General features: G+C 47.5%; 1 protein-coding gene across 18 annotated transcripts in view; it reads right to left on the bottom strand.

Annotated features, from left to right (window-relative positions):
• Window positions 1–24,703, bottom strand: part of LOC124228452 (protein Ycf2) — a 38,162-nt gene extending 13,459 nt beyond the window's left edge. For 6 of the 18 annotated variants that reach the window (XM_046642983.1, XM_046642979.1, XM_046642981.1 and 3 more), the window contains exons 1-2: window positions 22,762–24,703; window positions 16,943–17,232 (exon numbers count right to left, since the gene is read on the bottom strand). In XM_046642983.1, the coding sequence (XP_046498939.1) occupies window positions 23,335–24,600 (1,266 nt within the window). In that variant the 5' untranslated portion in view covers window positions 24,601–24,703 and the 3' untranslated portion in view covers window positions 16,943–17,232; window positions 22,762–23,334. Of the gene's footprint in view, window positions 1–3,199; window positions 3,297–16,942; window positions 17,233–20,097; window positions 20,100–21,319; window positions 21,493–22,133; window positions 22,311–22,761 lie in introns of those variants that run through there. The other 12 variants (XR_006885716.1, XR_006885717.1, XM_046642980.1 and 9 more) reach the window with 12 other exon arrangements.
• Window positions 24,704–24,731: the final 28 nt, after the last annotated feature.

The raw sequence follows: 24,731 nt of genomic DNA, 5'->3' as shown, positions 1-24,731 counted from the left end.
GTCAACAGTCCAATTACAGCAGCCAATCACGACTGCCATTTCTGGAGCTTCCACTGCGTGCTGGGCGGCAGCTTCTCTCTGACATCATCACTGATCCCCACAACAACCCTAGGAGGTAGCTATTATTGTTACTATTTTTGGCTAAAGAAACTGAGGCTCAGGGAAATTAAATATCTTGCTCAAGGTCACACGACTAGTAAGTGATGAAGCCAGGCTCTGGCGTAAAGTCAGCTGGACCCTAAGGTTGGGCTCTTGCATCTCAGATTCTCAATGCTTGTGAAACGGGAACCCCTTTCCTTTCGGTTCTTCCTTTACTCTCTGGACACTGAGCACCAGCTCTGGCCAAGCGCTGTGCTGAGACATCGGGGACGCAAAGATGAACAAGGCACAGTCCCTGTGCCCTGGATTTCACCCTCCCGGGGGGAGACAGACATGGCCCAGTGCGTGCGGTGGAAGGGCTGGGCACCCTCGTGGGTGGGAACTGAGGACATGGAAGGGGGCCAGGCTGCCCCTGGGCTCTGCCCTCGAGCCAAGATCTCTGAAGCTCCCAAATGTCACACATGTCAGCAGAGCTGCGAAAAGGGAAAAGAGGGAGAATGCCTGACACCATTGAGTCCCCACCTACCATCTGTCTGGGGCACTGTGCACCAGCCCCGAGGTCGGGGCTATTATTGTCTCTGCAGATGAGGAAAGTGAAGCCTCGAGGTTAACAAACCACCAAGGTCACCGCAGCCACCCGGCAGAGCCAATCAGCTCTCTCTAGGGCATCACGCCATCTTCCCAGGAAATGTGTGGAAATATAAGAAAAGAGAGTTCTAGAAACTCCTAAGCTCAACTGCAGGGGAAAAGCCAAAGTCCTCAGAGGGAGACAAGGGGACCAAGGGTATCGGGGCCTAGCTCTTGCCACAGAAACGCCAGGTGTGCTTGTGTCTGTTAAAGTCGCGGCCACTGCTGTCTTAAACATTCCTGTTAACTCTGAGAAGGGTGGGAAGAGACGCCCAGGGGATGGAGAATGGGTCAGGACGTGCCAGCCCCACAGGAGCTCCGAAACGAACGCCCCGTGTGTACCCTGACCTTCTCCCTACAGCCCCAGTTTTCCAAGGAGTGATCTTGGTTGGTAAGAAATTCATCCTGTCCTCACCACCTCGGCTCATCCAGGCCAGCTGGCTCTGCCGGGCCCCCTCCCGGCCTCCCCTGCCTCTGGGGGGGAATCCAGGTAACAGGCCTGGGCGTCTCCCCCTCCCCACGCACAGCGGGTGAGTTGCTGAAGGACTCCAGGAGAACTGGTAGGACTTGTGTCCCTTTTGCCAGAGGCACAAACGAACCTGCCAGCGGTAATAACAGGGCAAAGAGCGGACCCACCTGAGACTCAGGAAGAGGAGGGCAGGCCTGCCGCCAGCAGCCCCATGCCAGGGCACCCCTGCCATTAGGGCCTTGCTTAGAAGCCAGAGGGGCCCTTGAAGAGTGGGGTTCCCTGTGATCCTGCCGTGACAGACCTGACTAGTACTTCCTCCCCCGCAACAAGATGATTCCCCTCTTAGACAATGCTCCCCCCACGTCCTCTCCCACCATTCTCCCAGGAGTTCTGAGAGGTTCATGACAGGGTTTCTGAAGCATCATGTGGGAACCTCTGGGGTCTTCCATCACCCACCAGGCAGAGGTGGGTGTAAGGAGAGGAGACAATGAGGTTCTGGAAGTCAGGGCGGAAGGGATGGGAGCCACCCTTCTGGGCTTGGTGCCCAGCTGGGGAGGACTGGCATTCCCTAAGGAGGCCAGGGTGCTTCTGGGGGTGAGCACTGGAGGAGGAGCCCTCTACAAAGTTTGCTTTGCTTGGGGGGGGAATTTGTTAAAGAGAAAATAGAGGAAAAAGCACAAAGCATCCGTGTCTGGTTGGGAGAGTCAGTGGAAATCAATATGTACCCAAATTCCAAATGGCGCATTAAAATGTGATGTGAAAATGAGTTTTTGGCAGATAAAATTTTAACCTTAATATAAAGAGTTCTCACATATCAATAAACAAAAGGAAATACACATCATTGAAAACTGGCAAATAGTATGGATGAGCTATTCACCAAAGAGCTTCAAATGATAAAAATCATATGAAAAAACTCAACTTCATTCATAATCAAAGAAATGAAAATTAAAATCAGATATAGAAGTCTACCAGAAAACTGGTTATAAGAATGAAAACACAGGAACAATCTAAATATTTAACTCTAGGCTACTGTTAAAAACTATATTGAAATATTATGTATCCATTCAATATGATATTATAAAAATATATACTAACAGGAAAATGTTTACAATCTATTAAGTTTAAAAAGCAGGTTCCAAAACAGTGTAATGGGGTAGGCACGTTTTCCATTTTTGTAAACACAAGTAAATCCACGTGTATGTCATAAAAGTTACGGCAGACAAAAAACCACAATGTTCACAAATCTAAGTTATTTCTCAGTGGTGGAATTATGATTTTTATTTTCTTCCGTTTGTTTGTCTATCTTTTGCACTCTTTCTACCATGATCCCATATTGCTTTTGTAATGAAAAGAAACCTTCTTGGTGACATTGAAGGAGTCCTTGGCAGAGGAAATCTAAGAATCATTTTGCCTCATGTACACTTGTCACCAAGAAGCGGCGATTCTTCTCCCAATTGCTGGTCAGAGAAGTGGGGGTGGGGTGGGAATGGGTGGGAGGAAGGCTGAGATCTGAGGTCACCTGTGGAACAGAGATGGGCGTCAGGAAAGAGATCCAGGAATCTCACCTCTGAGGTTCCCCTGGAATCTACAGGAGGCCCACGACCTTGGAGAGAAAGCACAGACGATTTGGGGTCAAGAGGCCATGAGTGAAGCCGAGGTCCATTAGTTGACACTGAGGAAGACACTTTTTCTTTCTGAAAGTCACTGTCCATAAAGTGGAAGTAACAGTAACACTGGATTATTGTGAGGATTAAATAAGATAATTATTTGCTTGGCAAGGTATAAGGCCCTAAGCAAATGTCAGATGTTGTCGTTAATAACATTCATCTCTGGTTCAACTTCAGCAAGAAAGGTAGCCAGCTGCTGAGGTCAAGTTTGCGCTGCCGGTTGAGAAGGCTGGATATGCCGGAGGTGAGGGACAACTTTCCCATATGGCTCAGGCAAACTCTTGGATTTCCTGGTCCATAGTTACATAATATAAAAATAAGAATAAAATAAACTTACTCCGAGCTCAGAAGGTGTCTGGAGACCCTCTGACTACTCTCCGAGGAAAGAATATATAGCCCATGATGAGAAATCCTGGTGAGTCATGTGCTGGGCACTGGGAAGGAGGAGAAAACAGCAAAATGCAGAGGTCTGAGAGCTCCCTCGCCTATACAGTCACGGGCCATATAATGATGTTTCGGTCAACGACAGACCGCATATACGATAGTGGTACCACACAGCCCAGGTATGTAGTAGGCTATGCCATCTAGGTTTGTGTACATGCACTCTATGATGACCACACGACAATGCACCTAACGATGCATTTCTTAGAACATATTTCTGTCGTTAAACGGCGCATGACTGTACTTGTTTACTGATGTTTTGGCAAAATGCTTGGGGGCTGAGTTGGGTGGACCAAGGATGCCACAGCTTGTCATCTAAGGAGACTGGGAGTGGCTGAGTAGTGGTTCCAGTTGGATGGGTCCCCACCCTTCACAAGACGGGGAAGTCATGGCTTCTGGGCGGAGGTGGTAGGCACGCTCAGGAATCACAAGGTCCTCTCGTTCATAACCGGTTAGCTGGTTCTTACAGGGCCACGCATGGTTTTCACACAGTGTGGCCCCAAACATCCTCAAAGAGTACCACTTTCTTCATTCCACCAGATGAAGGGGATTTATTGATCAGACGACAAGCTTTCTAAGCATTGACCTAGTTTGGAGACTCATTCTTGACGGCACCACTCCAAGTCCCTCAAATGAGATGCATAATCTTCACTCTCCTCTTCTTCCTGTTTTGCTCCTTCCAGGATGCCCCTCCCCATCTTTCCTTCTGTTTACCTCCTTTTCTTCTTTGGAATCATTTTAATTGCTTTCCCTCCTTGTTCCTCAGTTTCTTTCTCCTTCTCCTCGTGCCCACCTCTCCCTGGTTCTGGATCTAGCCAGCATCTTCCTCTGTGCTCTTCACGTCACAGGCACCTGCCACTCCGAGCCAACCAAGGCCAGCAGGTCCTGAGCTAATGCTCGGAGGACTGTGTGGTGAGGAAGCACGGACAGCAAGACAGCCACTGGGCAGCAGCGTGGGGCTGCCCCTTCCCATCGGGGCCACCACGTCTGTGGGCTCCTGAGCTTTATTCCTCACTAGTTCCTTCCTCAATTATCCAACAAGCCTTTCAAAATCTTCTGGTAACTAAGTTTTTCTCCTAATATTCCTGCCAACTCTATTCCCCTGCCCACCCCCCGCCCCTCCCTCTTCTGCGGGAGCTCTCTGATTTATCTACTCCTTGCTGGTGCTGACATGCCCTAGACTGAAAGCGCCTTCCCGGTGTGGTTTCGCCCGGTGAACAGAGAGACAGCGCACCTCCTTGTGTGTGGCGATGGGGAGAAGCAGTCGAGGACAGCCTTGCACTCCGGCTTGGCTGCCTCGGCTGCCTCCCTCCCATTTTAGGCTCTTCTAGGCTCTTCTGTTTATCCCCGCTATCCAACTGAGTGCCAGGATGGCAGTTTTTTCTGTCTCCTTCATTCCTTAGAACATCACCCCACTATGTTTTCTCTAATCTCAATCTCATTTCGAAATCTCCTGCCCAAGGGCTTTCCCAATGCCTCCTAGTTTTGAATCAACCTGCTGATTACAGCACACCCAGATCAGGAATAGAGATGTCGCGGGGACCAGGTCTGATACACGCCCTGAAGACACTCCTGTGCCCGAGACAGTCACTGGACTGGTGGCACCTGGATAAACAAATCTATTCCCTCCTTAACTCCTGTGAAGGAAGAAACCAAGTAGGCTCCAAGCTGAGAACAAGGACTGGCCAGACGGCAGCTACCAACCCGGCATACTCCTCCCGGGGAGATGTGTGAGGGGTGCCACAACTGCAGGCCCAGCCTGCACCGGGGGCAGTCCTCTCCAGGCAGCATGCAAAATTCTCTGCCCCCAAAAGTGCCCAGGCTCCCCCAGGGGGCCATTCCACAGGAATACGCATCTTAGTTCTCCACCCATGGCTTAATGGCATAGATTTCTGGCCATAGGGACCCTGAGCCAGGAGCAGCCTCTAGAACAAACACAGAGTAGTGGGTCAGTGTTTTTTCAAACAAGTGAAAATGGGTTGTTCTCTGCGTACAAAGGTGACCCACCACCGCCTGGTAACCTGAGCACTGTTACTAGCAAGGAGGGTCACCAGCAGTCTAGACCACGGCCATGGGGTACGCTTATTCTCCAGAGGAAGCTGAAGGGCAGTTGTAGGGTTGAAATGGCAACCTGGGTCTCTGCATCGCCTTCTAGCCACCAAGACGTTTCACCTTGATTTTTATTTTAAAAATCTATTCAAAGCCCCAGTTCTCCATCTCATTCACAGAGAGCCGATCCCTTCGTCCAAACAGGCAGAGCAGAACACAGGATGTCAAGCCAGCCTCTGGGGGCTGGTCACCCTCCCATCGAGGTGATGCTGCCGACCGGAACTCAGCCTTTCTCTCTGCTCTTATAATTTGAGGAGAGAAAACATCTGATGCCACAGCCAGCTCCTGCTCTTGGCACTTGGTGTCACTCTTGCTTCACCCTGGCTCAGCTCAAAGCCTTCAACTGACTGGTGGCAATCACCAGAGAAGCAGAACTCTCTCTCCCCCCTCCCGCCCCCACCCTGCACACACCACACTCACACACACACACACCAGGGCAGGAGCCTGGGAGCCTGGCTGTCCTGGAGACAGGGCAAGTGTCTAGCCAGAAGGATGACAGATGTGCCACACAGTAAATGGCCGGAGGAAGGGCCTCACTTCCCTGAGCAAGGCCTGGGTGGAACCCAGACTCTGGAATTGTTGTTGTTGACTTTGCCAGCATTTTCTTAAAACTCAGAATTGCTCAGAAGACAGTCTAACAGCACAAACATCTGCACACAAACCCTAAGACGCATTTGACATCAAACTGGCAAATCTGGATGGCAGAAACACAGAAACTATCTATTTATAGCTGTGAGGCTCGCTGTCTCTCTCCTTCAATGTGGTGGCTACCAAGGCTTTGTCAATCCCCAGTGCAGAGTCAGTGATTTTTTTCAGCTATGAACACCTTTTGGCGACCAAATAAGTGTTATACTCTTTTTTCGTCAGTATAATTAATACATAATTAAACTTCTCCTGTCATGCTCCATAGCCATTGCTCCACCTTCACAACCTCTCTCAGCCTCTGTTCTGCTTCCCTTTCCTCACTAAAACCACTACCACCCTCCTCTCAACAGGATTTAATGAGCACCCACTCGATGCTGGGCTCACTCGAGTCTCCTTCTGAACACCTCCCACATTGTTTCTAGAAAATTCCTTTGTCCTTGAGGCTCTCCTAGGGGTGAACAACCCTCATGGATACAGTGGTTCCTTCTCTGGGGCACAGAGACCTAATATTCTTCTCCTAAGAAATCCAACTCCTTCACCACCACGAGGGAAGGAAGGAGAAGTCTGACAGTCCCGAAATAGCACAGACTTATGAAGAGCCATTACCCAAGAAGAGCTCGTGTGGAAAGGGCTCCCCGTGAAAGCCACAGCTGTCCTTCAACCACACTCCCAGCTGTTGCAGGTCACACCATCATCAGCCTACAAAGCACAACAATGTCTGCTTACAAGGCTTGTGGTTACCTTGATGTTCCCTGATCCCCAGCTGTCTAACTGGCTGTCCTGAGCAAGAGCTCTCCGGGAAGCTGGGGCTTCCCTGGGCGTCCCCGGCAGAATTCCGACGCCTTCTCCCACAAGGGAGCAGCGTTCCCAATTTCGCTGCTGCCTCATCTTTGAAAACATCTTGAAAAAGTGCATCAGAAGAACAACCTTTTCATTCTACCTCTTATTAGTTCCTGGAACAGGGGCCGGAACTATGCAGCCTGGGAAGCCACGCTGGAGATGACTGAGGGCTCGCGTGATGAGGAGGCGCAGCAGCCGAACGACCATTCATCCTATTTCTGGAGATGAGAGTGTTGACGCCAAGGTCAAGAAGAAGCTACTCCAACCAGCAGAACCATGCGGGGTTGTGTCCGTAGCATCTCCTCCTTCCTCTGGGGCAGCATCCCCAGGGCAGTAGATGCAAGCCCTGCACTGTGGGGGTTTGTGAACTGACCCAAGTGTAACAGTGTGTCGGGCTGCACTCCTCTTGAAGCACTTTACAGTACTTTATGACCATCATCCCATTGATCTTACCACTATCCAAGGAAGGAAAGAAAGGAGGCAAAGGGAAGAAGACTTCTCATTTCACCAAAACACAAGCGACTGAGGGGGCCGGCCCCATGGCCGAGTGGTTAAGTTCACTCTGCTTCAGCGGCCCAGGGTTTCGCTGGTTCGCGTCCTGGGCATGGACACGGCACTGCTCATCAAGCCATGCTGAGGCGGCATCCCACATGCCACAACCAGAAGGACCCACAACTAAAAAATATATATATATACAACTATATACTGAGGGGATTTGGGGAGAAAAAAAAAGATTGGTAACAGTTGTCAGCTCAGGCAGCAATCTTTAAAAAAAAAAAAAGTGACTGAGGAGGGGGAGCTTTCAGGTGAACTAGCTAGTACTCACCCAGAAAGTCAAAGAAGAAGTAAAATGAACCAAAACCCCTGCCCCTGGCCCGAGAGCCATAGCAAATCAGACAGACAGCTGACTTTGTGTGTGTGTGACGTCCTCTATTAGGCAGTCTCTGGTAATCTGTCAGTTCAGACAATTTCAAAAGATGGGCTGAACTTGACCCTCTGTGCTGGGAAGGTACCAAAGCCCAAAGCCCCCCCGCCCTGCCTTCCCCAAACTTTGTAAATAACAGAGACGCTCACTAGAGTAATTACAAGAAAAAACCGTCAGCTAAGTGGTTTGAGAAGGTGTGGCTGGAAGCATTCTGTGTGTTTTCTCTAAAGCCGGACGTGTTGACAGTCAAAAATACAAGTTTAATGAGCTTGTAAATGTGGAGTGACTCTTTTACATATTGTGGCGAGGGCTAGGTTCAACTATTCCACCTCTGAAATCCAAGAGGGTGCTAGGGGTATTCATTCCCAAACAGTTCCTCCAGAGTCGCTCCGAGGATTTCTTCCTCACAGTTTATCCTTCCAGCCAGGGGACTGACCCAGACAATTCAAGCCCCAGTGTTTTGCAGGGGGAGATAACTCTTGGTATTCAAAGATGCCTTCCAATGTTTTTTCTCTCTCCTTCTCTCCTTCGCCTGCCCAGAGGTAGCCGCGATACCTCTTACAACAGCGCTGACATCCTTTCGAAACTTACATGCTTCTTATACTTGTCCTGGTTAAATTCCTACAAATTCGCAGGGTTGTCTAACGCTCAAGTTCAAAGCACTCTAATCTCAGTAATCATTGTTTGCATGGTGCTTTTCTAGCCTTTTCCATCTACAGTATTTCTAAACACTAATTTAATTGAACTTAAAAGATATTGTGCATAATGTGCCACAATTTGGCAAACAAATAACATAAACAGTGTCTTGCTGACAGAGTAAATCTAACTCAGGAAACACCACTGTCAGCGGTATTGGCCCACATCTGACTGCAAATCCCAAACAGCCGCAGGGCGCCTGCGAGGCACATGTGGGTGACGTCACTCACCTGGGGCCTTGCTCCCCTGGCTGGATCTAAAGGTGCTCTCCCTTTCCGGGTGGTTCCTTCTTTAGAACTAATATCTGGGATGCCCCTTCAATATTTTCCTCTTTCTCATCCATGCCAGCCTGGAGGCTAAGAACAAGCCCGCAGCTGAATACTTTGTTATCACTTTTTCCAGAGCCCCAGGACAGCACTGCTAATATTCAGGGCTGTCTGTGCCCCTGCTGTCCCACACCAGGGAACTATCTATTAATTAAACAGACAGACAACTTTATAACTATTGCAACTACACTGTCCAGCTTAAGCCTTTGGTTCCAGTTCTTCCTCTCCAAGATTAGAGCATTTAGAGGGACCTTCTCCCTGAGCAATAACATGGAAATGTTCTCCTCAGCCCTCACAGTGGACTCGTCAGTCTACAGTCACCCTCAAATACCACACAACGCTGGCATCTGCCCCAACAGCCTGAGCCTCCTATGTGAGCTTTTGTCTTTTAGACCCTGTCATTCTCATGGGTTTTCCCGTGCTTCTGAGGATATAACCAAGACAAAGGAGACGTCCCAATCCTGTGTATGCTGGAGGAATGGATAAAAACCTCAAGACAAGGGAATCTTGGAAAACCATCATGACATCCTAAGAATTCATGACGTAAAAGCTCCCGAAGCCACTCTCCCACCCCCAAACCAGTCAGACACACAGACATACCCTTCCCCAGGCCGATTTAGCTCGACGAGATAGGCATCTCCTGTCTGCTCTCTCTCTCTCCCACCTGAATCAGAGCCCAACTGGTTACCTCCCAGGGCTCCTCGGAGACATCACCCAGTAGAGGTCCTTTCTAGGGGGTGACAGCACCCTTTGGGGAGCCTAGCCTCACCCTGAGAGTGCCACCCCAATCCCTCTGCCTTTGGTTGGTACATAGGGAGGACTCAGGAAAGAGGGGGTCCAGGGATGTAGCAGCCCACATCTGAATGAGGAACTGTGCCCGGGGGGCAAGGAGAAGGCCTGAGAAACAAGGAGCTGCCTGAGATGCTGCTGCACAGGTCTGAGCTGGAAGGCTGAGCTGGCAGCTGAACGATGAGGCAGAAACGCATTCTTAGTGGTGATCAAACTGCCAGATTAGCTCAGCTTTCTTTTTCTTTTTCTTTCTTTTTTTAAACTCATCTCTGTAGCCTGTTTTCCTCCGGGCATGTGAAACTTTCGCTTTCTGCCTTCTTTAGTCCTCTTCCAGAGGCAAGAGAAGTGAGAAACCGGGTTCTGATTCTGTGCCAGATGAGGTCACGAGTGGATGGACCCTTCTCCATACGCACATCAAATATAGCCGATAAACATGTTGCTCTGACATTCACTGAGTGTCTTGAACAAGGAACCACAGCTTTGAGGAGCTGTGGAAGACACAGTCCCTGCCTTTAAGAGCTTTTGCAGGACTGATCAAGCCAGTGTGGCTATACCTGGCTTTATGCACCTGCCCTTAGATGAGTCTGCACAGGGTCAGATTTTTCTAAATGGAAGCCTCAGCCCCCACTGACTCGCTGGGTAATCAGACCCTTTATTTTCATTTAAGACTCACCTTCCACTGGTAACAGCTTTTGATAGTTGGCCTCTGGTTTTTCTGTCCTCCCTCCTATTTAAATGCCCCAGAAGAGCTTCATATTTAAATAGGTCCAAGCACTAACCTCTGTAAAGTGAAGACTATTTCTGTAAAATGAATAACGCTTTCCAAATTCATTTGCCTCAGCTGGGGCTGGCATAAATCATTTTTTCTAGGATTAGTCTCCATTCCATATTCCATATTCTTTTCATCTTTGATTTTTTTTTTAACTACCAAAGAAGAAGTCTGCCATCTAAACTGCAAAAAGGTAGGTAATCGATTTCTGTCTTGCTGTATCAAAAGTTCTTTAAGGTCCTACAAATGCAAGTAATTATTACCAAACGGCTTGCATTAGAAGGGAAGAAGAGGAATTGGCCATATTCTGACGAGCGCACGGAGCGCTGGACATCCCAGGTTTCACGGCCCAGCTTAGGTCATTCCTAAGGAGATAACGCCTGTTGCTGCCAAAAGGCCTCTCTGGGGACCACATTTTCAGAATTGAGAATTGGTGGCAGTCTGATGCACGGCCTGGCAAAGCGCCAGTGTGTCCTCTGTCTCAGAAATTGAGATTGTCCCAGAAAATGGATGCCACATGGCTGCCCACAGGACAGCTCTAAAAAGAAGCCATTCTCCGCTGCGTTTAGCTTAGTGGGCTGAACTCAGGGGTCTCTCAACCGTTTTGTCCCTCAATTCTCTCCCCAGCCCACTCTGCGCAGACACCCGGGGTTTTCCACATTGATTGAAGCAGTTTTCAAACAGTCTTCCAAACTGACCTAGCCACGATTTTCATTTTTAATATTTTCCCACCAAATCAGTCTCCCCTTTTAAAAAGCGATATGTCAGCAGTAAATGAACATAACTTCGCCTACTGATTCCAGGCAGGAGGTGTTATTGCCCTGTCTCAAACGGGCTCTTTTCAGATTAAAAAGTAATTGTTCCAAAAGAAGCTTTTATGGTAAAAATTAAACCACAGTTGAAAAGCTATTAGAAGCTGGACTTTGGGCGAATGCCAAAGAGGACAGTTCTGGGCATCTTCCTGAGAAAAAAGGAAAGAGATCCACTAGAAAGAAGAAATCTTAAACAAATGATCATATAAAAAAATTAAGTAAAATGTTGGAACCTGTTCAACCACCCTGCTTCAGTTAGAAGGCGCTTTTTAACAACATTAGGAAAGCGAAACTAGCTGTGGGTGGGGTGGAAATGCTGCCAGGTCATCCTGCCGAGAGAAACCCAAAGATTGCGCTTACATGAGGGACGTGCCGCAGTGGCACCGCGGTGGCACCGCCGCACCACGCGGCCGCAAGGACCACGCTAGCAGTTTTTGTGGCTCCCCGCCCGGGGCGGGTGATCACTACCTCATCACTCGGGGTGACTTGGTTACTAGCCCTGATTTGTTATTCCACAGTGTGATTAAGAAACAATCATCTAGGAAAACAGAGATGCACACAACAGCGTGCAAGAAAAGGCCGGAGGGAGCAGCGAGCTTGCTGGGTCATGAGTCTCCGGCGGGGGGTGGCGGTGGGGGCGGGGAGGGGGCAGGAGGGCAGGACCCGGGAGGTCCAGTGAGGTGACGCTGAGGCCAGCCTAGCAGCGCCCTCTCCTGGAAGGCTGGGAGCACACCATGTGTGCAGGGTGCGTAGGGACCAACCTGCGCCTGCGCACAGGTCTCCTTCCAGCCACGTGCGCCACTGCCCTCTATTGGACAAAATGCTTTTCAGCTTTACTAGCCGGCTAAAGCGAAATAACGGACGGACGTCCCACCAGCTGGCACAGGGCAAGGCACAACCGTCTAAGTCTCAGTTTCCACATCTCTAAAATGGGAGCGATGGTAACACTATCTGTCCTTGCCTCCTTCACAGGGTTGTGATTAGGTGGAAATGACTGAAGTACCAGTTTTTACTTTTGCCTGCCTTCTTCTCTGCCCTAACACACTCCAGGTCACTTCCCTGAGGTGACCTTTCTCTCCAGCGTCTCTGAACTAATTTTAAACTGTAATAGCTAGTGGCATCTCACTTTTAGTGGCTTTAATAACTTCACATATGTTTCAAACACAATTTTCAAAGCATTTTTTTTCTCACAAGCGTTTACCATAATTTAAATTAATTTTCTGGTAATTACATGTTTGGGGTCTAAATCCTCGACTAGATTCTGAGTCCCCTAAATTTAGGGACCTGTGTGTCCTTTGTCACCATTGGATCCCCAGTACCTACCTAGCATAGTGCCTACTGCACGGTAGATCCTTGATAAATATCTGTTGAATAAGTACATGGATGAATCACAGAAATTAGTGAAGGCCAGCCAGAAATAGAAAGAGCAAAGTCAGATACGTGGAAAAAATCCTTTTCCAAAAGTAGTAACAGGGGCCAGCCAGGTGGCACAGCGGTTAAGTTCGCACGTTCCGCTTTGGGGGCCTGGGGTTCACCAGTTTGGATCCCGGGTGTGGACATGGCAACCCTTGGCAAGTCATGCTGTGGTAGGCGTCCCACATATAAAGCAGAGGAAGATGGGCATGGATGTTCGCTCAGGGCCAGTCTTCCTCAGCAAAAAGAGGGGGATTGGCAGCAGTTAGCTCAGGCCTAACTCTTCCTCAAAAAAAAACAAAACAAAACAGAGTAGTAACATGAACTAATATTAAAAATGAAAAGACAGAGTGATGAAAAAGTTTTGGAACTCAAAAGAGGTCATGGTTACAAGACAGTGTGAATGCGCTAAATGCCACTGAATTGTACACTTTAAAATGGTTAATTGGATGTCATGTGATTTTCATCTCAATAATAAAAAAAATGAAAGGGTAGAAGTGTAATATAATAATTATGATCCATGGTGATTTAGACACTCCGCAAATACTTGATGAAGTCAACATAAAGAGAACAACCTTTATACAGCGCTTGATGGTTTACACAAATATTTCCACATAAATGATTTCATTGGTTCCTCCCCACAAGCCCAGGGCCTTGCAGATGCGGAAACTGAGGAACCCAGACGTTCGGTTAGTGACCCTGTCCCTCAAAGAGGCCGGGCACGCTGCCCCCTCAGAGGCTCCAGCCTTGCTGCCTGCTGCCCAGAAGGGACTTCCTCCAAACAGCCGCTTCTCCCTCGCCTCTCTCTGGCCCTGCTTCAAGCGTCACCTCACCAGAAAGGCCTTCCCCAGGCGCCCCATCTGAAAGAGCAGCCCACCCCCTCCAGCATTCTCTCTCCCTTAGCTGGCTTGGTTGTTCTTCAAAATTCTTAGCTCATAGTACATACTGACGACAATTTTTCTGTCTCCTTCCACGACAGCGTAAGCGCCAAGAGAACAGTTCTCTGTTATAATCCTGACATCGGAATGGTACCTCGCAAATAATAGGTGCTTTAGAAATATCTGTTAAACAATTGGATAAGTAGTAGAATTTTACCATGTACTTGGCTGGATCTTCTGAGGAGCCTAGGCTTTTTAGGCTCCACCACAAAAATGAAACTATAACATGACTGAGATAAAATAGCCATTGTTAGAGCACTGTGACAGAGTGCCACCTTGTTCACGAATGAGTCCCTGCCTGCTCCTCTTGTCCCCAAGGGCAGGGCACCTGTCTGTTGTCTCCCTGGTGCTAAGTAGCCAGTATTAGGCACTTGTCTGTATGATATCAGTAAGAAACAATGGATTCTGATGGTACAGACAAGAACGGAAGAGCCGGCCGCAACACACATCCAGGTCCCACCCTACGCGTGCACATGGGGGGCGGGGAGTCTCTGAGGAGAGGAACAGGGAGGACGTGCTGCGCAAGGGCCAGAGTCCAAGAGCAGCAGAGTGTGACCTCGCAAGCCACGCTGTGTAATCTACGCACTGTGTAATCTACACAGATTACAATCTGTGTAGAAATGGCTCCCGAGACCAAACTGATCTGCAGTGTGAAACTTGTACGATTAATTCCAGCTCCCAGGGCAAAGCTTGCAGGGCTGGCCTCTTTAGAGCGAGGTCAGTGTGGTCTGACAGGACGAATGACTCTTGCAAGATGGACAGCGAACCTCAGACCCAGTGGCTATCCCAGAATAGTGCCTGGTGGCCTCTGAGAAATTCGTGCCCAGCAGCAGCAGCACCTGCCTCCAGTTCCTGAATCAGGCGGCCAGGTATGATGGAAAATCGTCTGGCGTTGCACAAAGAATGCAGATTAGGAGTCAAACTCCTGAAGCTCTGGTGTCAGTTCTCTCTCTCTCACCTGTGTGAACCCGTGTCTCTGAGTGCTGTTTACAAATTGCAGAGAAACTCACACAATCATAAAATCCACCATTTGTCCAACCTGACCACTGCACTGGGATTGTTACATTTTTGATGTAACAAAATATTTAATACAAATACCTGTTTGCCGTCCTGTCCCTCACATTTTAACTTAATGGTACTGAACCATGTTTTCAACCTTAAATAAAGCATAAAACTTTAAAAAAATGTTCTGAAACCGAATTTCTGCAGAGAATTCCAACCTGTGTAAGCTACGGTCCACCCTACCCTATGCATACACACAAACATGTATTTTCCTCAAAAGCTTCCTTATAATACGTCCAAAGTACACAGCTCAAAATTCGAGCAAATTATTAATTACAAAACAAATTAAACAGAAAAAAATCACAGCATGATTCATACAGCAGCCGTTACTCTCGCCGTCTCCCATTGCACGACTGGTGTTTCAGTGTAATTGGCGCACGTTTCAGGAACCACGACCAGTCACCTTTGCCCTGCACTACCTGGACGTAACCCTCCTCCCCATGGGCACTCAAGCATAGGTGGGTATTTAGTTTTTCTCAATCCCACAGCATGAAGGAAAAAACCAAAGCAAAACATGTTGTTTTTATCTTATATTCCCTAAGTGGAGGCCTGGGCTTGACTCGAGATTAAATGCACAGGCACAGGCTGGCATCAAACTGGACCAGCTCGTGGTCGAGAGATGCAAACTCGGGCACCTGTGGAGGGGTCAGGGACCCCAGGCAGGCTGGCAGGCTGCGGCCAACTGGGGAGCGCAGGCCCCAGCTGAAGGGAACGCGAGTAGGCAGCAAGGGTTGCTGGATGGGCCCAGTGTGACGAGTGCGTCTCACTTTTCAAGAAAAGCCAGAAACCCAGGTTTTAATGTGAATCTCTAGATTTTTAAATGCTAGCAATTAGCACGAAAAACTGTTTTAAAAGTATGCTATGGGCCAAACACAACGTGTCTATGGCCTGATGTGGCGCCCAGGTAGCCTGTTGGTGAGCTCTGGAGAGAAAGGTGGTTCCAGTGGGTTCCAGGCCCGAATCTGCCACTCACGAACTGCTTCCCAGGGCGGTCACTTCACCTGCCAATCACCAGGCACTGAAATCCAGTCAGCTGCTGAAGCTACCGCGTGGTGGCTAAGGCGCTGATTCCTCCTACCTACTACCACCACATGCTGCCCTGTCACTCTCACTGGCCACTCTGGGCTCCAACTTCGTCATCTATAAAATGCAGATAATACTACAGCCCTCTCAGAGGATTAAATGAGACACTGCTTGCAAAGCGCCTAACTGCCGAGTCAGCACATTTGATGACACGTATCAGCTATTATCTATCAGCTGGTGCCTCGCTCCTCGCCATCCATTCACAATTAATCAGCAAATCCTGTTAAATAGGACTTTTCAAACCCTCTCCAATCTATCCTCGTTTTCATCCCCACTTTCCCTGCCTTAGTTCACAGCCTCGTCCTCTCTACCCTGAACTACTCATTATAACCATCTACTAATCGTGCCTCCTGCTTTACTGAGCACCTACTCAGTGCCCCACAGTGACCCACTCTCACGCTGTGCCTAGTTGATTTGACCTCTCTGCTGGGTAAATTACGTAAAGCAAAGGTCTGATGGTGTCGTTCTCCCTGTCACCTACAGAACAAGGCTAACTTCCTTAAGCCTGCCATCAAGGCTGGCCCCGTGGTCTCCCCTACATCACCTCCTACTGGTCTCTATCATACTCCCTCTGCTCCAGCCACACCCAATTACTGCTCTTGCCTTTTCCTGAACCAGCCATGTGGTTCCCGGTCATCGCACCTCGGCAACACTACTCTTTCTGCTTAGAATGTTTACTTGTCCTTTTCTCACCCAATGTTGACCGCTTCTCATCCTTCTAAGTCCAAGCCAAAAAGGCCACCTCCACCATGAAGCCTTCTCTGATCACTCCCCTAAGCAGCCCCCATGGTCAGGCCCTCCCTTCTCTGCGTTTCCCACGGCACTTAGCATGTAGCAACCTTCTAGCCAATCTCACAATCTGGCCATCTACTTGTCGAGACATCTGTCTCAACACGAGACAGGAGGCCAAGGGCAAGAATCTGGTCCTACACATTTTTTGCATTCCCAACTGGCACGAAGTGAGGGTTCAGTGTTTGCTGAATGAAGTAATGGCACCGACCAGGAAGGGATTTCAACAAAAGCCAAAACATAATGTCACTTTTAACGCATTCTGCTGCAAGAAACATGGATCTTTGGGAAAACGCAAAGAAAGAGTAGGATCATAAAAATATATAAAATCACTCTGGAGCCCTCAATTCCCTGAAAGGTGTGCATTTTGGTTAATTTTAGTAAAAAAGGATATTCTATATAAAGTTCTAGCTTCCTAGATGATTGAAAATATCTGCACTTACAAGGTGGCTGCCATTTGTCACAGTGTCTCGATCTTCACTTTTTCTTTCTGTGGCTCCAGTAGGATGTGTCTGATGTCCGGGACAAAATGTAATCCAGCCAAAGAACAAGTCTGAGTATTTGGGTCATAATTTATATACAGTGCAGTGCAATCTTGGAGACCCACACAGCTGAAAACGGCCCGTCTTGACCTCGTGCCCACGCAGGCCTCTTAGAGAGAGGCAACAATTTCTCGGCGCTCAGAGAATCACCAGAGGAGTCTAGGAGAGGACGATCTTAGGAAGGCAGAGATCTGGGAAGGAAAATAAACATCATTGTTTTGCTCCTTTATGTTCTTAAAAGCTTGCCACTGAAGCGCTCATTCAACAAGCATTCACTGAATGAATGGAAGGGTTGTCCACAGCCTCATTCCCAGCCCCTGAGGCGGGATCACAGACCTGGCTTCTGCAGGCTAGGAAACCGAGCTGCAGGGCTTGGCTAGTGACAACGAAGAAGGCAACTCAGCAGAACAGTTTCCAGTGTGGCTCTGGGAACAGGCTACCTGGGCGCAGGCCTGACCCTGGCAGTTTCCAGTTGGTAGAATTGATAGACTAATTGTTCCCATCTCAAAGAATTGTTGGAAGGATCAAATGATAGAGAACATGTAAAGGGCTTAGCTTGATGCCTGTGCAATTATTCTTCTTCTTATAAGAATTCAGTAAATGTTAGCTACCAACATTTGTCAAAAAGCTCCTACTACCAGGCTTGAGCCTTCTGCAGCTTATCTTTACAACTCTGTCCACAGCCAATATCTCTCCTTTACTGCCTACCTACGGGATCAGAGTTCTTAGAGAGTGGAAGAAAGAGCAGGCTATAAAATCCTGAACAATAAATAAGTAGAAATAGCAGAGAGAGGAGAAGAAACAGGTCACATACATAGACCACCTGGTCTGTGCCATGGCTCAAGCATAAAAGAGATCTGGACTCTCCACGGCCACGCTTGAAGGGAGAAAACAAAGGGGCAGGCCTTCACACTGCTGAGGGAACATTCTAGCCCTGGACAAACTCAAGTATGGAATAAAGACATTTTCAGGCATTTGAGGCTTCAAAAAACGTGAGATGTTCTAAGGAACAGGGGAAATTACTACAGCAATTCCTCAATAGACGTTAAATAGTATCGAGACAGCTAAAGTCACTGAATGTGACGGATTGATTCATACCACGAGTACACACTGAGGGCCCACTCTGTGTTGGTTAGACGGCAGACTAGAACAGGTAACACAACAGTCACCCACTGATTCTGTTCTGGAGCTTCCATGCGAGTGGGGAGAGAAAGAGAGCGACTACAGAAGGAAAACTCTGCGTCAGAGGTGACGAGGACTGCGGAGAAAGAGACCAGGGCCTCCAGCCCACACTTCCAGAACATAGACTACAGGGATAGAGGAACAGACTAAATGATACCATCTGGAATAACCAGATAAATCCAGACTGTTGGACATCTATAAGAAAATAGGCCTGAATTCTTTAAAAGATCAAAGTTGTTAAAAACAAAATAAGAGGGAGATTACTGTAGATTAAAAAGAGTCAACAATCACATTCAACGTACAAGCCCTGATTGGATCCTGGGCCAAGGCAAAAAAGGTACAAAAGATAATTTTTGGGATAAGGAAGGACATTTAAATACTGATTGAATATTAGACGGTATTAGGAAATTATTCTTAATTTTTAATTCATTAAATTAAAACATTTTTTAATTCATTTAGGTATTATGGATATGTAGGAGAATTTCTTTATTCTGAAGTATACAGAGATAAAGCAATTAGGGCAAACTGTTATCAACTTTGAATCCAGGTAGAGAATATTTAGTTGCTCGTTGCTCTAATCATTCAACTTTTCTGTATATATTAAAATGTCCAATATAAAAAGTCAAATAAAAAGGAATGGAGGAGGGGCCGGCACGGTGGCATAGTGGTTAAGGTCACATGCTCTGCTTTGGTGGCCTGGGGTTTGCAGGCTTGAATCGAGGCGTGGACCTAGCACCACTCATCAAGCCTCACTGTGGCAGCAGCCCACATAAAATAGAGGAAGACTGGCACAGATGTTAGCTCAGCAATCTTCCTCAAGCAAATCTTCCTCAAGCAAAAAGAGGAAGATTGGCAACAGATGTTAGCTCAAGGCCACTCTTCCTCACCAAAAAAAAAAAAAATAATAAAAAATGGAATGGAGGAGAAGACTTAGAAAAAGTAAGCATAAACAACACTTTGGAGGAATTCTCCTGTAGAGTATATTCATTTCCTAGAGCTGCTGTAACAAATTACCACAGACTGGACAGCTTAAAAGGACAGAAATTTATTTTCTCACAGTTCTGGAGGCCAAAAGTCCAAAATCAAGGCATTGGTAGAGGCCATCCTCCCTACAGAGGCTCTAGGGAAGAATTCATTCCCTGCCCTTCCAACTTCTGGTGGCTATCAGCACTTCTTGACTTGCGGCTGTGTCACTCCAGTCTCTGTCTTGGGGCCACATCCCCTCCTCCTCTTCTGTGTGTGTCTGACCTCCTTGTCTCTCTCTTACAAGCACACTTGTGGTAACATTTAGGGTTTGCCCGGATTACCCAGAATAAGCTCCTCCTCTCAAGATCTTTAACTTAATCATATCTTTTGCCATATAAGGTGATATTCACTCTGCTGCCATATGGGGTAATATTCGCAGGCTCCTGGGATTAGGAAGGGAATGATCTTTGGGGCTGCCTTTGTGCCTACCACAGGGACCAAGAAAAAGGTGAAGTAGCTGGAGGGGAAAGCAGAGTCAAGAGAGGTTTTGTTTTTCTTAAGATGAGGGAAATTACAGCATGTTTATAATCATTTAGTGGTTTACTGTACACTGCAGTAGCACAGTAGGACTGTTTACTGGTTCATCGTGTTAGCACTTTCACATGGCAGAGCCCACAAGGAAAATAGCAAGCGCCCCTGCAAGATGAAAATTAGGGTTACTCTTTGAGAATTCAATTAAGAACACTCAAAATGTCATGGAGGAGACTTTCTATCAAACATGGCAGATTGAACATATGTTTATCTCCAAACCCCACCAAGATGAAAACAAAGGAATAAATATGGTATAAAACCCTAAAGACGAAGAGAACAGGAGAGCAGACAACAGTGGATCAGAGAGGTGAAGCAACTTCTGGAGATGGAGCGGGATAGCAGAGAGCAGGACGCTGGGACTTTTATGTTCAAAGACGTGAATATAAACAAGAGTAACAGTTCACTCCACTCATGCCCTAAAAGCTCAGGACCTGGAGGGACCAGATACCTCAGGTGGAAGGAGAAGCCATAGGGCCAAAACACGCAAATTGCTTAGAACTCTGTACATAAAGCAGTTAAACTCACAAATCCTCTCTCTAACCCTTTTTGGCCTAGCAACAACTCCCCACAGGATACAGAGGGTTTATTCTCTGGAGAAATGGAATCTGCAAACAGTCGAAAGCTGGGGTGCCCCTGACTTGGGGACACGAGGCACAGATGAGGGTAGGGATGAGCACTGAGCTGAAGATCAAAGAAGTGGGTGAAAACACGCATGCTGAATGCGGGAGCCACGTCCCTACCCCACTCCTTCCCCCCTGCCCTGCTGCCAGAACCTCAAGAGTGGTGGCCATGAAAATACTTCCCAGACAGGAAGCTAGAGAATTCTTCTCTGGAGATGAATTGTCCCAGCAACGTGATCTACAGATTCTGACATTTGAGGGTACCAAATAAAAAATCTGCCTGTTCCGGTCACCTGAGGATGAAGGCCATCAATTAACAAGCCCCATTTGTGCACAGAGTTTCCAATTCGCTCTGCTTAGTGTCTGATTCTTAAATATGAATAGACAGTCAAAGATCAAACACTTGAGGAAAACTTCCAACACATACACACGCACACATGCGTGAACACACACACACAACAGAAAAGGGGGAGGGGAATTCAGAGGCAACAATGTGAAGAGCAGAAGAAAAATTACAAAGAGGAAAATTCCTTGGAGGGCTAAGAGAATATGTAAATCAAACAAAAACAGGAATGCCATATATTAAAAAAAAGAAGCAATCAGTGAACAAGAGAGTTAAAATAAAAAAAATTTAATAGAAGGATAAGAAGATAAAGTTAATGAAATTGTCCAGAGAGTAGAACAAAAAGAGAGGGCCAAAAGTAGAAAAAAGATAAGAGCTATAATTCAGGATCCACCATCCTGATGAAGGACCACAGAAAATGGGATGAGTGTGCAGGCTGAGCCACGGAGTGGTGGGAAACATGTAATGTACATAGGGAAAAAAAGCAGGTCATATCTATAGAATAAAAAAAAAAAAAGAACAAAACTGCACTCATAAACAGCAACACTTGGAAGTTAGAAGATACTGGGTCCTTACCTTTAAAATTCTAAGGGGAAAATATTTCCAACCTAGGATCCTATACCCAGCTGAACTCTCAGTCAGATATGAGAGAAGAATCAATATTTTCAGACAGATAAGGTGTCACAAGTTTACCTCCCAGGGTCACTTTATCTGGAAGCTATTAGATGACGTGGTTGACCGAAATGAGGCTGTAAAACAAGAAAGAGGAAGAAGATCTAAGATCCAGACAGACGGAGACCCAACTCAGAAGAACCAAGAGAGGCGGTAAGAAGCCCAGGACGGCAGCTATGGAGCCAGCCTAGAACACAGCCACTCGACATCAGACCCAGAGGACGAAGGACTCCAAGAAGGAAATTTCTAGGGGAAAAATGGAGTTGATAGATTCTCTGCTAGGTTTGACCATATGAACAAAAATATGGGATTTACAGATCCCTTGGAGCCTTTGGGGGAAAACTAGCAAAGGGTATGTAGAAAACGTAATTAAAAAACATGAGGGGGGCCAGCCCCTTGGCCGAGTGGTTAAGTTCACGCACTCTGCTTTGGCGGCCCAGGGTTTCGCTGGTTCGGATCCTGGGCGAGATATGTCACCGCTCACCAGGCCATGCTGAGGCGGCATCCCACATGCCACAACTAGAAGGACCCACAACTAAAAAAAATATACAACTATGTACTGGGGGGAGTCGGGGAGAAACAGCAGAAAAAAAAAAAAAAGAAGATTGGCAACAGTTGTTAGCTCAGGTGCCAATCTTTAAAAAAACAAAACAAAATTAAAAAAAACCCATGAGGCTATCATAAATTTGTTAGGATACTTGCGTTATGTTATGATATGATGAAGTTTCTACTCCTTAGAAATTTTACAGACTTTGAAAAGTATTCCTGTCATCCCAATGATCCATGATGCTTTTCGCCACCTCTTACATTCCTATCCAAGAAACAAACAGGATCTAAGAGCCGAAGTCTTGACACTGAAGTCTTGATGCTAGGCCCACAGGGTGTCCCCTCTCTTCCCTGGGATGACAGTGGATGGTGGATGGCATGTGGAAGACATAAAAGAAAGCCCCAAAGGAGACAGACACAAGGGAAAAAGTCCATGTGATCAGACGAATAATTAAAAGTCAAAGATGGACACAATAATAATACAAATAATTGAGATGAATTCAAATGAAACATGAGCAATTCAAATTTGATGTGGAGGTGAGGGGAACCCATGGAAATGGTGATCATGGTAAAGTGATTAAAATAGTGGGGCCCAGCAATTATTCTGAATATGGTTTTGGGGCTAGTTAGAGGGAAGATCAGTGAGGACCGGCTTGGTCCAGACATACAGGGCCCTGTGAGAGGCCTGTCCCATTAGACTGTAAAGTTGGCTACATGGGAGAGGAGAGTAGAGACGTAGCGAAGGAAATAACTTTAAAACCCAACAAACATAATCACTATTATGAGATTTGGCTTCTTACTTTTTTTCTCCACTTCTTTATTTTCTGATCTCTTCTCTTGCTTTTGTCACTCTGGAGCTCCACATTCTTCTCCAGGATCCTTGCTCCAGCCTGCATCTTCTTCCAGAACTTTCATTATCTCTCCTTTCTCTTGCTGTAATTTTCCATTTTGCTCCTTCTGCCTTCTCTCACAACTCATAAACCCAATCATGTGTTAAATTAAATCCTTCTAACCCATCTCAAATCCATTTCTCAAACATTCCCCTACAAGCTCCTTGGTAATAGCTCTTCTCCAAGAAACGAATATCCACTTTTCCTCTACCTATCAACACATTATCAAACCTTTTCCTTCTCTCAAAATGTTCTCATGTCCCTCATTCTCACTCTTCTTCACTTCCTTTGTCCTGATCTCCGCCTCCATCCCCAGCAGCATTTCATTCCCACTCTCTCCCTCTCTTAGGCTCAGGCGCTCTCCTTTCCTCTTTCACATTTACCCCTTCAGGGTCAACAACGTTCTGCTTGGTCCTAATTTCTCCTGGTTGACTTGCAGGACTTCCCCTATCTGCTTCTCTTTCCTTCTTTAGCTTCAATCCTTCATCTGCCTCCATCACTGGGTTCTTCATCTATAACCTCTTTCTCCTCCATAGAAACAGATTCATCAGTAATGGCATTCGCCCCACTCAAGACATCTTCCTCACCTGCTACCCCTTTCTCAGTCCCTTCCAGCTCTTCATCACTCCCTTCCACTCTTCCAAAAGGAATTTCCATCTCAGCATCAGTAACTTCTAACAATCTTTCACCACCAGTAACTTCTACCATTCTTTCAACATTCTCTTCATTTATGCTTTCCATTCTTGAACCCTCCAACTTCTCTCCACTAGTCTCCAGCTCCTCTCCACTGGTGCCCAGCTTCTCCCCACTGGATCCCAGTTTCTCTGCACTTGACTGCAGTTTATCTCCAGTGGATCTCAAATCCTCTCCACTGGTCCCCAGCTTCTCTCTACTTGACCCCAGCTTCTCTCTACTTGACCTCAGCTTCTCTTTACTCGACCTCAGCTTCTCTGCACTCAACCTCGGTTTCTCTTCACTCAGCTTCTCTTTACTCGACCTCAGCTTCTCTGCACTCAACCTCCGTTTCTCTTCACTCAGCTTCTCTGCACTGGAACTCAGCTTCTCTGCACTGGACCTCAGCTTCTCTCCACTTGCCCTCAGCTTTTGTCCACTTGACCTCAGTTTCTCTCCACTCAGCTTCTCTGCACTCGACCTCAGTTTCTCTCCACTCGACCTCCGCTCCTCCTCATTCTGCCCTGGTTTATATCCTCTGGCTCTCAAGTCCTCTCCACTGGTCCCTACCCCAGTAAACTTCAAACTCTCTTTCAACCCAGACCCCCTCCCAGCCTCTGCTGTAGTCTCTGCCCTCTCTGATTCAGCCCCTATTTGGCGTCTGACTTGCTGCTTTCCCCACACCTCCTTTGGGCTGTCTTTCCCCAAACCTTCTGAAGCCTGTAATGCATTTGCTACACTGTGCAGCAGCTTCACATCCATCCTTTCCCGACTCCGGCCTGACTTCCCTTTCAACACCGTCTTTTCCACATCTTCCAGTCTCCAGGACTCAGACTCAAGCTTCTGGTCCCACATCCTAGGCTTTTGCGTGTTTCTACCCAGGAGCTCCATTTTCTTCCCGATCACAATGAGCCCGTTCCAGGGCACCCATAGTTTTTCTCGCAGCAGCTGTGTCCCTCTGCTTGCCGGCTCCAGTTGCGGCCACCCGCGGACCCCGGCCTGGCCTTGGGCGCCCTGGCCGCGGGCTTTGTGGCGCCCCCTTACCCCCCTGCGCCGGTGACCCCGCCGCTCCCTCATGCCGCAGAGCGGAAGTCCAAACGGAACCCCTTTCTCCACAGATATTACCCCCTGCCCTCGCCCCTAATCCACCACCCCCACCCCTGCTCCCCATTCCCCCCCAGCCTACTCCCACCCCACCTCACCTCACC

Source organism: Equus quagga, chromosome 17 (assembly GCF_021613505.1).
Source record: "Equus quagga isolate Etosha38 chromosome 17, UCLA_HA_Equagga_1.0, whole genome shotgun sequence".
Taxonomy (NCBI): domain Eukaryota; kingdom Metazoa; phylum Chordata; class Mammalia; order Perissodactyla; family Equidae; genus Equus; species Equus quagga.
This window is presented reverse-complemented; position numbering and strand designations above follow the sequence as displayed.